Source organism: Biomphalaria glabrata, chromosome 1, assembly GCF_947242115.1.
Source record: "Biomphalaria glabrata chromosome 1, xgBioGlab47.1, whole genome shotgun sequence".
Taxonomy (NCBI): domain Eukaryota; kingdom Metazoa; phylum Mollusca; class Gastropoda; family Planorbidae; genus Biomphalaria; species Biomphalaria glabrata.
This window is the reverse complement of record NC_074711.1, coordinates 6913796-6927058: the sequence shown is the minus strand read 5'-3', so window position 1 is coordinate 6927058 and position 13263 is coordinate 6913796. Positions and strand designations below refer to the sequence as shown.

The window sequence follows — 13263 nt, the reverse complement described above, 5'->3', positions numbered from 1 at the left end:
ATTATTGTAAATATAGTAAGCTATTATACTAATTATTTGTAAGCTTTTAATAATCAATTCAATAGAACAAAATACTTTTGATCTTAATATTATAGGGCCTTCAATTCTACTGAATTTTCATCCATGAATCCACTTGCTCCTGACTCTTTTTGAAACACACACATTAGAGCAGTGTACTACACATAGTACGTTTTTACTATTGCCTAGACCAGGGGTTCTCAAACTGTAGTTCGCGACCCCCTTGGGGGGGGGGGGGTCGAATGACAATTTGCCAGGAGTCGCCTAAGACCATCGAAATTATGGATTTTTTTATTTTTTGTGTGTATCTCGACTCTATTCTAACTTAACATTGTACAAGATTTTTCTATTGAAAGTTATTTTGTTGTTGTTATTGAGGGATAGAAAACAAAATCTGAATGATTTCAACTATAGGCCTATTAATTGTCACAGCATAGGCCTATATAATTTTGAAAAAATTTAAATTAATGTATCTTTAAGCCTAGCGCAATGATGCGGAATCGTAGTTATTATGTGTATGGTAACATCATGACGAAAGTGAAAAGAGATTATAGTTATAGGTTAGTCTATAACTCTATATGGTCCATGTTATTAAAATGAAATATTTTCATCAGAGAAGAACCCATGGAAATTACAAACAAAAAATAATATTACGTTGATTTATTTACGGTTTAGTTTTACTTCAATAGTAGGCCTATAAGCGGGAATTAGAAAGTTCCTGTGTATCATTTGTAAACAAGCTCTATAATCTGAATCTATGTAACCTAATAACTGCAACTTCATATTTCAAGCATAATAGTGTAACAAACAAATCAATCCCTACTTTATGAAGTTGATGGTGCTTCACGATGGCCAGGAGTCTTTTTAGTGTCAGTGAACTTTGCAGAATCTTTAGTCTAGATCTAGTATTTTACATCTGTAGATTTCAGAACATTCTTGGAGTTTACACTTGCTGTATATTAGCATTCAGACCAAAACCTTCAGGTCTACATATGATGGTTAAACAATGTGACAAATTGTAAAGGTCCATCCAGAGTTTTCAAAGTGTGACCATTTAACTTTAACCAGTGATATGAAATTGCATACTTCTGGGAAAATTTCTTCGACCATCCCTTTAATCTGGCTAAGCAGGTTATGAGAAAGCATGCAAAGTGCACGTTTGGGTAATAATCTATAAATGCTTCAATTAATGGAGTTTTTTTTTTTTTAACACGTGAGTAGGTTACGGTAGCAATGAAGATTGTAATGCTTTATTATAGATCTTAATGCATTGACTTTTTAGGGGTTGTTTCCCCCCACTTAAGAAACAGCTAAAAAGGAAAGTTGCCTCCCTTATACGTTTCTGACTTTTTTTTAACACCCACATTTAGATCTCTCACTAAAAGTAATAAAAATAAAAATTTCGTTAACACGTGTATTTAACATGTACTTCTAGTCTTCTGCAAGCGAGCTTTTTTTTTTTAATGAGACAAATAACATTTACCTACCTACTCTCCCTCTATAAATATATATCGTAGGTACTTACTGAGCATTGTTTCTTTTCGTCCTAATACCATTTATAGACAAATGTATATCGCACAAAATCATTGATTAAATAATAAGGAGATTGAAGTGTAGAGAAAAGTATACATCAATTATTGTTTAAATGATTGAGCTGTTTTGTGATTTAAGCATTGCTTTAGTTTAAGAGAGTATAATTATTGTAAATTGTAAGCTATTATACTTATACTAATCATTTGTAAGCTTTGAAATAATAATTTGATAGAACAAAATACTTTTGACCTTAATATTATAGGGCCTACAATTCTACTGAATTTTCATCCATGAATCCACTTGCTCCTGACTCTTTTTGAAGCACACAGCATTAGAGCAGTGTACTAAACATAGTACATTTTTACTAATGCCTAGACCAGGGGTTCTCAACCTGTGGTTCGCACCCCCCTTGGGGTATCTTGCAGTATCTTTCATCTTATCAAGGTTAAGGTTAGATGTATGAATACCTCAGAGCTACTTAAAGAGACTTCCAAAAAATGCAGAGAACTGTACAGATAGTGTGTAGGAGAAATAAGGCTGGCCAGTACACTCTAAGAATCTAACAATGAGAACACTATTAAGAAGAATTCTAGATCTTTTCTTTTCAAATGCAAAAGGATAAAGGATCTCCCCTAAATATTAAAGCTTGCAATGTGGAACATGATGCAGTGTGGACATGAGAAATTTTTGTTAAAATATAACAACAGACATGCTATACCTTACACATTACAACAATAATATCAACAAATACAAAAGTTTAAGAGTTTTATTCAGCTCTGTAATTGTAAACTCATAAATGGCTAATTATGTCAATGACCATGTATAGGTTTAAATGTACCTGTGAAAAAAAAAATTAAAATAGAAAATAATGTAACAGTTGCAAAGCTGTCACAAACAACTGAATTCAACTAAAGAAAAACTAATTAAAATTGGAACAAAAAAATTCTAATCAAAAAATATTTTTTTAAATGCCATTAAAAAAACAACATAATAACATCTTTATACTAACAATGAAGGCATCCAATTTGTTTGTCAAGAATTATGAAGTCTTTTTTCCAACTCATTTTGGTAGTCCTCCTCAGACTTTAACTGCTTCATTTCATGCTCAAACCACTTTAAGCCAGGTAATATAACAGCTAAGTAACCTTCTCCATGAGGCTTTTACCCAAAGAAAATACATGAAAAAATATTTTAAAAACTCAAAAAATAGATAAATAAAAATCCTACTTCAAAGTGCAAAAAGTAATTAAAAAAAAAGGTTATAAGCAAAACTAGAAAATTATATATTGTAAAGCCAAAATACAAATTCTGTTTTTAGAAGAAAAAAAAAGTCAATGACAAGAAACAAAAAAACAAAACAAAATTTAAAAAAAATAAAGACTATTCCTCTTTTATACGGCTAATGCCAAATAGCTAATAATTCTTTTCCCAAAGATATACATTAAGTGTGAAATTACTAAGAAAATTGTTAGAGCTATTTTCAAGAACCACATCCACACATTGACCCCATCATTTTGATCCCATGAATTTGCAAGCTGAATAGAGGAATTGTAATTATTTGTAAATTGAATATTCCTTGGCATAAAATCAAGCAATGCTGTTTATAATATTTTAAAAGAGAATATTTGATTATTTGTCGATTTGAGGTAAATAAATTTCAAAGGATCATAAAAATTATAATAATACCTTATCAATAAGCAGCTGGGGAGTTTTCTGTAAATTTTCATTCACCTCTATAAGCTGACCTTTAACACAACAAACCAATGTATATTTAGTACCATCGCTGCATGTAACTTCACACAAAGGTGCTTTGCAGTCTAACCACTGTGCACCCTACACAAAAAATAAAAAGTTGTCAAGGTATTTCTTGTTTACAATCTGAAAATATGAATGTAATTAAAATGTGGTATACCGGTACTCATTAAAAAAAAATACATTACCCTTTTAGATTTCCCAGAAAATTTGTTGTCTAATCTGTTCCACCCTTCTTCACCAAAGCTGACTGATGTCACTGATTTCTTTTGTTCAATCAAAGGATGTGAGTTTGCTACACAGACAACACAAACTCTGGAAATGAGATTTTAAATAAGTTAACCTGCATGATAAGTCCTGAATTAAAAGTATGTTTTCTTATTAGTCATTGCATAATGTGTAGAACGAAAAATGTGGTAAAATATGTAGGTCACAGATAGGTCTGCACTTTACCACAATCTTGACCACTAGTAAAAATACACAAACTACAAAACCAATAAAAAGATAATAAGCATTGGCTTAGAATCTGAAGATTATGGAAGAATGCAGTATTTCATGTGACTATGTAGAACCAGTTGCAACCTGCATATTTTATCACCTCTAGTGCAGACAAAACTATAGATCACTGAGGATCTATTTTATTTTTTGCCATCTGCAACTGTTTTCAGCAAGGATTTTTTTTTGGTCTAATATATGTGTCCCAGGATCTTTGTAAGAGTTCATCTATTTCAGAAGTCATTTGCTGACAGGTGTTTTCCTTTATGCCAGTGCAGGCAAAATGATGGCTAAGTTGTTCTTTAAATGTCTGTTGCTGCATCTTCTTTTAAGCTTATCAAAAAATTAACCTTTAGCACCTATAACCTACTGTTGTATCAGGGGCAATGAGTAGTGCCTCTAAACATTCCAAACCCAGTGTTCAACAGAAAATGGTTATTTGTAATGTGGGTTTCATTTATTCAGTACTACTTAAAAAAGATTGTGAAAAGTGTAGGAGCAAGTACATACTGCTGATTTACACCATTCTTTATAGATAAAGGGCTAATGGGACACATATTTTCCAAAGTTAAATCTGATATCCTGAATTCCTCTTTACAAAATAAAACAGTTTTACTCCTCTAGTACAAATCAGAAAATGATAGAACATGCGCTATTAAAAATTAAGAGCCTTTGTAGTGACCTTAAAATTTCAAAAGTAACTTTAAATGTAAGTAATTATAATCACTTACCTATTAGAATGAGTCAAAACCAACTGGTCTTCATATTTATTATCTGTTGTGAGAAAGAGAATATGATACAATACTTAAAGGTACACTTTCTAAACTCACTAAATGTGACCCAATGCAGCATACAGAATATTGCTACTTAGCATAATGAGTCCTAAACAATAAAAATACTTTTAAAAAATAACAACATAAAACTTATATAAGGGAAAGAACTGCACATAAACAGCCATATATCTCAATACAGTAAGATTTATTTTCCTTTTCTATACAATACAAAATTAATTAATTACTGTTAATTAATAATTGGCTAATTTTTTTTTCATTCATGTTTTGTTATGGACAATGTTTCAACTTGATCTGAGAATGGAAAGTGGGAAAAATAACATGTAAAAATCTGTACCAGACAAACAGACAGAGGGAGTGAGTTGATATAAGCTTTGTAAAAATATCACACATATACTCATACACATATATAGAATTTATAATCACTTGCAGATATACCCATTTTATTTTCCTAAATTCTTACTTCATATTTATGGTACAACCACAATAAAGCTACAATGCATGATGATGATGCATTTCTTTGCCATGTGATGACCCATGTCATCTATCATATAGAGTAAAGCAATCTTTTTGAACTCATTAAGCAAAGACACTGACATATTTTGCATTTGAATTATTATAGCTCAGTAAGCTAGTTCTAGAAGAAAAAAAAACACCTGAAAACATCTATTAACTCATCATTCATTTGTCAATAAAAATTAGATATGTTGTAATTCGGGGCGCGTGGTGGCTTCCGAACCTGAGGTCCTGGGTTTGAATCTTGGTGAAGACTGGAATTTTAAATTTCTGAATTTTTAGGGCACCCCTGAGTCCATCCAATGGGTACCTGACTTTAGTTGGGAAAAGTAAAGGCAGTTGATTGTTGTGCTGGCCACATGACACCCTACTTGCTAACCATAGGCCAAAGAAACAGATGACCTTAACATCATTTGCCCTACAGATTGCAAGGTCTGAAAGGGGAACACAACTTTGTAATTAGGGTTGAACCATAGCTGAGCTCCTTAATCCTAATCTTTCTGCCCAAGAGGAAAAAAAAGTGACTAGTTCTGACATAGCTATCAAAATAAAATATAAAGGCTCATTGTAAAAAATTTGGTGGGGGTGTTTGATTGATGAAAATTAGTCTACGATATCAAATCTAGAGTAAAGCTGCCTTATCGAATGCCCCCATTTGTCTTGTTACACACAAACTATTTTATCCATGATGAATATGGTAGAAATAGTATGGCAGAATGACTCACGATCCATTTATCTTATCTTATATATACAGACGTTACTTCAAAAAAGAAGATGATTACGTCCTATTAATCATGCATTTAGGCATGCATATTAACCAAAGACCTAAATTCTGCCAAGCCACTGGATTGGATTTAGATGTATGTTAAACTTAGCTAATGATCCTTTCAAGTTTTTCTCTTTTGCTACGAAAATATCGAAGCCGATACATTCATATCTATTAAAAATGAAAGGAGCGATAGATGAAAAGGATATAAATTACAATTAAAACGGGTTTACCCGATATGTTAAATGAATGGTATTATAAGTAAGTCAGGATGTTCTGAATTCGCAGATATATGGAACGAATTTATGTAAAAATGCTTTTGAAACACAAATTTAAAGGTTAATTTTATTAAATAATGAAATCAATAGACTATATTTTGTACTTTCATGTGTCAAAGTAAAAAACTATATGTGCAAAGTGTAGTTCTTAAAATTAGATCTAGATCTAAATCCTTTTGATCTTTTCTCATGTCAACATTGTAAACAAAGCCTAGATCCATATAATACTATAGCTTTAATAGAGTTGGTCAACTTTTTTTTTTTTTTTGAGAGTCTTAAGTTTGTTTTAGGGCTACAATACATACACTACGGTCTAAGTTAGTACCCAAGGAACATTTCTGCCAAGTTTTATCAATATTGGTCAAGCAGTTTTTATTTCTATTCCTAACATACATACATACATACATACATACATACATACGCCTTACTTTCTACTTTATAGTATAGATTGCTACTTTACTTTTAAGTCTTCTATCCTGAAGGCTTTCTAAATTTAGTGACATTACTAAAGGTGTTACTCTAGTCAAATATGAATATTCATTTGCTATAAATCTCACTGCTCTATTTTGTGTCTGTTCCAGTTTCTTAATGTTTTCTTGAGTTGAGGGTCCCAAACAGAGGATGCATATTCTATTATATGCCTAACAAAGATTTTAGTTTTATGTTCTTATTTGATTTATAGAAATTTCTTTTAATAAACCCTAAAGCATTGTTTGATTTTTTTTTAGTTTCATCAATATGGGGATTCCATGACAATTTTTCATTTATTATAACACCTAGGTGTGACAAGTCAAAAGCTTGCTGTCAGAGTCACTCATACTTATCACAGCACTAATTATTATTTATCATTATTTATTTATTTTACTTTAATTATTTCCCCGTCCTATCCCCATTTTCTTCACCTGCCCCACCTTTTCCTCGTCTCACTAGACTGAGTCCACCACCTTGGCGGCTTTTCACTTATCTTCCCTTGACCGGGGTAAAGATAAATACAGTCTCTTTGATCTTACCGGCCGGATGTCTGATGGGCGCAGTTGACACCACCTTGGGTGGAATGCAAGTCACTCTTCCCCCACCTCTCTTTCTCCCACGTCTCTCTTTGATCTAGGAGATCACTCGGACCAACACGCCTATTGACCTTTCCAAGGTGCGACTCCTGTCGGATTCACCCACAAGTAAAATAAATCTTAAGCCTAGGACATTTCCTGTTTCCGCCCACATTTTCCAGGCCTGTATATAAGGTAGATTAAATCAAGCCAGACCCTCTTATTTCTCTATCGCTGTCAATCGAGTCTGGACTACTTCATTTATTCTTACTCTTAGAGGAATACCTGGTGCCTCCCTCAGGTGTCTGCCTATTTGCTTGGCATTGCCTGCCTAGTCAATTGTCTATTTGCTATCGAGAATCACCTATTGCCTATGTGCTTAGTGCTATTCAGCACTACACTTGCCTACTGAGATCTACCCAACTATTCGTTTGGATCACCTGCCTATTCATTTGGCATTATCTGCCTATTTATCGAATCACTTGCCCACTTGCTATTGAGTATCATCTACTGCCTACGTGGATCTACTCAACTCTACTACTTGGCGCTATCGGCTCTACTTGCCTGCCTATTCGACAGCCCACCTGTCAACTTATTAGGTACGACGTCCCTATAGACCCAGATCTGTGCAAGACGTCATAGCTACGCTAACCCTCTGCAACTCACTGGACATATCCTGCTCACTACGCTGCCCACGGCAGATCCGCTCTGCCCGCAGTAACCTTGTGCCCACGGTAGCCGGCCACCCACCCTACTGTGCCCACTACAGATATCAGAACTTTGGATTGAGACTCCACAAGAACTGTATCCCCGGCATCCCTCTATCCGCTAGAGCGCCACCTCCAGCTGCAGAACCTCAAGCCAGGATCACGGCCAGCTGCGACATCAACAGGACAACCAGCTAAGTTCAGAAGACAAAGTGACATACTCTCTTATTAAGTGCAAGAGTGATAATTAAATATAGTATCAATTAGAGATAGATGCAAACCCTCCCCTTTTGTTATTCTTTTATGTAAATATTTATGTAAATAAATATTCTTCATATTTTAACTTGTATCTCTCTTTCATTGCTTGTCTCGTTGCGTGCCTGCTCCCGATTTATATGCTGACGGGTTAGTGTGTGATAATTTCAAAAACAATCATCCCCTAGACATTAAACGCGCCAAACACACGTCACTTTTCGCCAACATGTGCGTTTTTAGTCTGTGTTATATAAGTGGAATTAATTTGTTTTAGATTTTTTGTTACTCTTGATAACTGACATTTTTCTGGGTGGAAAGACATGCTCCAATTGGATTCCCATTCCTGTAATTCATCTAATTCTCTTAATAAAATTTCTGTGTCTTGTGTTGTTTTTATTGTTCTATATATCATGAAATCATCTGCAAATAATCTGACTTTTGTTCCTGAACTAATGCAATATGGTAAATCATTTATATGTAAATTAAAAATAGTAGTGGACCTAAGACTGTTCCTTCAGGTACACCTGAGTTTACTGTTATTGGTGTTGATTTAGAGCCATTTATTATTACAGTTTGTTCTCTCCTTATCAGAAAATCTTTAATCCACTGATGCAATGGACCATCAATGCCAAAATATTTTAATTTTTTAAGCAAACTATGGTGGTGAACTTTGTCAAAAGCCTTGGAAAAATCTAGTAAGATAGCATCTATTTGCTCACTATCATCTAAACCTTTTGAAAAATCATCAATTAGTCCTATTAGTTGTGTTTCACATGATCTATATTTCCTAAAGCTATGTTAGTATGGAGTAAGGACATTATATTTGTCTAAGTGGTTTTTGATGTCGCTACATATTATGTGTTTGTCTACTTGGTTCAAATTAAGTAATATGTCTTTGTCTCCTGGGGCTGAGAATGCTGATGCAAAGTATTTATTTAGGATGTTAGCTTTAGTTTCATTATCATTATGTGTTAAGTTATCTTCGCCTTTTAATGGCGCTATAATAATAATCCAAAAAACTGCATTTTTATTTTTTTCTTTAAGTGTAGTTAACTGATTGCATAGTTCTTGCATGTACTCTAAACTAAATTTTGGTTTCTGTAAATACTGCCTATTATTAGGGATGTTGAGGTGGTGTTGATTTTACAAAATGTAGATTCTATATTTTTTTGAGTTAGGTAAGGTAATTTCTTCAGCTATAAAAGTGTTTTTATTGCTAAAAGAACTCCTCCGTGATTATCTACCCTATCTTTTCTAAAAATGTCATAATCACTATTGAAAATTTCTGCATTATAAATTTCAGGATGCAGCCAAGTTTCTGTTCTTGCAATTATGTCTGGTTTCTCATGTTCTAATACAATTTTCAAGTCTGCTGTTTTGTTCCTAATGCTTTGAAAATTGATTACTAAGGTTTTAAGGTATTTTTGTATTACTTCTTTAGTAGGTTTATTTAATGATGGTGTTTTATTAGTTTTAGCAGATTTAACAGGAGTGGATCTGGCTAGTGGTGGGTGAGTTTGGTTTGGGATGGTGTTTTAGTTTTGAATTCCTATGAAAGATCATAGTTCTATTTTGCGTAAAAGTGCACTGGTATAACAACATCCTTTTTTGACCTCATACACATGAATGATGGTGCTTCTAGTACTAAGACTATTGTCAAATAATTGTAAAGCCCCATGATGCATCAGCTGAGCAAGATCTACATATTAGGGTTGCACCGGATAATACTTTTTTATATTTGTCTGGAGCCAGATACCTACATCACTTGTAATAAATTTGTGTTACTGAACATTTTGCATAACTTCTAAATAATATACCTATATTCATATTAGTTTTTTTTTAATAATTTTATTCACCTTGATTATTGTTTTAAATTCTAATACTGAAGGAGTAAAAGTTTAACAGCATTTTTTAACAGACAACGGACTGCTTCTGATCTAGATCTTTAGACTAGATTCTAGAATATTCTAGATCTATATTATCTAGATCTACCGCTCAACAAGGCTCTACTTACACGGGGTACACTATTCTGCCTCAACAAGCACTCGGGTGGAAATGATCACTTTGAGGAAGTGATTAGGCCAAACGAATAGTAAAACAAAACTCCTATGGCTTCTATGGGAGTGTCTAAGGGAATGCGAGAGCTTTCCCATTGCAGTGCACAGTCAGTGCGGAGTTGAAAGAGAGCTTCCATGTCTCTGTCAATAATCCATACACCGTTCCTCAAGGGACCATTACACTAATGTCGAGTCCCGATGGTTAGCTTGGTAAAACATAGGAAAATGGTGGGGTTCCCGATGTGCTCGGCCTTCTGCCATGTATTTTATTTATTGTATTCTAGCCCATGCGCCCGGAGTGTCAGATTCATCGGAAATACAAATAGCAATATATCAGAATCTTAGATCTAGATTCAACATACTTAACATAGTCATAGCCATAGCATAGCCTATGTCGACAGTCATGGCACAGGCATTGACCTCTTCCAGACAGAACAGTTTCATGAGTTTGTAAATGTAAGTTTGTTCAAGCAGTCTTACAGTACAAATTACTACATGTAGCTATGCGAAATTCCCGGATGTTGACAGTTTTCGACTCGCGGGAAAAGTGGCGACGCCATTTTTCATGTTTATATTTATTAAATTAAGGGTGCTATTGATTTAAACTAAACAATGAAGAACCAGTCAGTATATGAAGCATTTTAGACTAGTTTTTTTATTTGTGAATATTTTTTTTACAATAATTAAAAAAAAAATTAATGAAATTAAAAAAAAAAGTGTTTTTTTTTTATTTGGCCGAACTTTCGTAAAAAGTTCGTCATTTTGTAGATCTAATACGTGCTTCAGGTTGTTTTGTCATTTAAAAAGTTTGTTTATTCTGGAAGATAATTTAAATGGCCGTAAGTTGAGCAAATTTCATTGTAATATGTTGGTATATGCGATTTTTGTCTAAATTCCTGTGAGGCAACAAATCATGACAAATGTGACTTTTTTTAAAAAATGGCGGCAATGGATCAGACCTCGAGGTTTTTCAGTTTTGGCAAATGATTGCATCCAAAAACCATTTTGTCAAATAATATTTTGAATTAGTCATGTTACACGTGCATTTTCTTATTAATTTAATTTATTCTGCTTCCTATATAGCCGGTTATGTCTTTTCTATTAGCATTTTGCTCAAGCATGTTACATGTTAAAAGGTGAAAAAAAAATCAATTTATCATTACGGTCACGTGACAACAATGAACTATTTTTAGCCTTTTTGTCTGTAGTCAAGTGTAAACATTTAGAATCTAGTCTAGAGTCTAGATCTATTTAAGTATTTACATTTCGTAATGAAATAGTGATATCTAGATCTAGATGTCTAGAGTCTAGATCTATATGTGAATTTTAGATCTGCTTAGTTAGATCTTGATCTAGATCTAAATGTTTTTGAATCAAATTACTGCACAAACAAAATCTAGATCTAGACTCTATACTAGACTTGACTAGACATTTCTAGATTAACTATTTTACTCTATTGAATTTGATTTGATAGATCATGAATAGATTAGTGACTTACTTAGTCTTGATTAGATCTACACTACTAAAATCTACTTTATCAAAGTTTATCTATATCAATATCATTAGTCTAAGTTAGTCATTATAATTTATATGTTATAATGTTATATCTAATCAGACTAATCTATAATCTATATCTACTAATGATCTAATAATCTAAGTCTAAATCTAATTATCTAATTACTTGATCTAAAATAATCTAATCTAATTCATTGGCTATATTATACTTATAGAATAATATAGATTATAGATCTATTATTTATTTATTTAGACTTTCTAGAATATAGATCTATATTATATATATATAGACTCTAGTTCTATATAATACATACTAGATCTATATAGATCTAGCTAGATGTCTTTAAAAAACTAGATCTATTAGTATTACTATTATTTAATTTAGAACAATTTGTCTATAAAATTTTAAATAATATTACACTAATTACAGTTCTAATACAGACCCAGCCCAGTCTATTTTACTGACTCTTATTTCTATTATATCTACTCTGACTATATTTATATTTTATACTACTCAACTACTGTATTAACTAAATTATGTATTAAAGTAGATCTTATCTAACTACATAAAGAAGGCCTATCTATATCTAGTTAGTTAGAATTCTATACTAGATTGACTAGATGTAGACTACTTTAGATCAGTAGATCTGATTAATTTTATTTAAGACAGTTTGATTGCTTTATCCTGTAATCTTAATTAATATTCATATTAGAATTAGATATTGGCTCTAATATATCTATATTAGTATGGATGGCTGCCTGGTCGTGCGGTTTGCACGCTGGACTGTCGTTCAGATTTATCGATGGTCCCGGGTTCAAACCCTGCCCGCTTCCATCCCCCATCGTCCTGCGGGAGGTTTGGACTAGGAAGTAATTATCTTCAACTCTGAAGGAACATCCGAAACATGTAAAACATTTTAGTATATATTCCATTCAATATATCTAGATAGATTGATTAGAATTTTTTTATTTTTACATTTTACATTTTTACATATATGTTAATCATTCTGATTGCTATGATTATTATCATACTAATGCTATATGAGTATGATAGAAGTGATGATATAGCAGCACATAATGATCATCGTGTCACCCAGGCCATTGATATATATATATATATATATATATACAGGGCTTTTTTTTTTTTTTTGACAGTACACATTGGTACGGCATACCAGCACCTTTTTTTTGACTATTTAATTCTATGATTAATATAGGCTACTTAAATTTTATATAATTTCTATAGATTGTAATTTAATGTTTATCTAATTACTAGATGGTCTAGAGCTACAATAGAATCAACTTCAATGTTTACCTAATTACTAGATCTACAATACAATCTACTATCAATTATTTCTCAAGAATTATTTTAAGATTTTCCATTGGATTATTCACTTACGCACCTATACTCTTTAACTGATATCATGCCAAGACAAAGAAAAAGAAAGCTTTCATCCTGTACAAATATTGAAGACACTATTTTCTACAAATTTCTTTATGAAAATTTTAATTATTCTGAACTTACACCTGATGA

At 32.5% G+C, this 13263-nt stretch overlaps 2 protein-coding genes across 3 annotated transcripts in view; one reads left to right on the top strand and one right to left on the bottom strand.

Moving 5' to 3' along the window:
* Positions 1 to 2303: 2303 nt before the first annotated feature.
* LOC106056635 (protein Abitram-like) overlaps positions 2304 to 13263 on the bottom strand; it is a 17375-nt gene continuing 6415 nt past the window's right edge. The window contains exons 1-6 of one of the 2 annotated variants that reach the window (XM_056019026.1): positions 10577 to 10710; positions 4530 to 4572; positions 3492 to 3618; positions 3238 to 3384; positions 2561 to 2709; positions 2304 to 2389 (exon numbers count right to left, since the gene is read on the bottom strand). In XM_056019026.1, the coding sequence (XP_055875001.1) occupies positions 2584 to 2709; positions 3238 to 3384; positions 3492 to 3618; positions 4530 to 4572; positions 10577 to 10658 (525 nt within the window). In that variant the 5' untranslated portion in view covers positions 10659 to 10710 and the 3' untranslated portion in view covers positions 2304 to 2389; positions 2561 to 2583. Of the gene's footprint in view, positions 2390 to 2560; positions 2710 to 3237; positions 3385 to 3491; positions 3619 to 4529; positions 4573 to 10576; positions 10711 to 13263 lie in introns of those variants that run through there. The other variant, XM_013213448.2, reaches the window with a different exon arrangement.
* LOC106056634 (extracellular matrix protein A-like) overlaps positions 10540 to 13263 on the top strand; it is a 24024-nt gene continuing 21300 nt past the window's right edge. The window contains exon 1 of the mRNA XM_056019001.1: positions 10540 to 10670. The gene's annotated coding sequence lies outside the window, so the exon portion shown is untranslated. The remainder of the gene's footprint in view (positions 10671 to 13263) is intronic.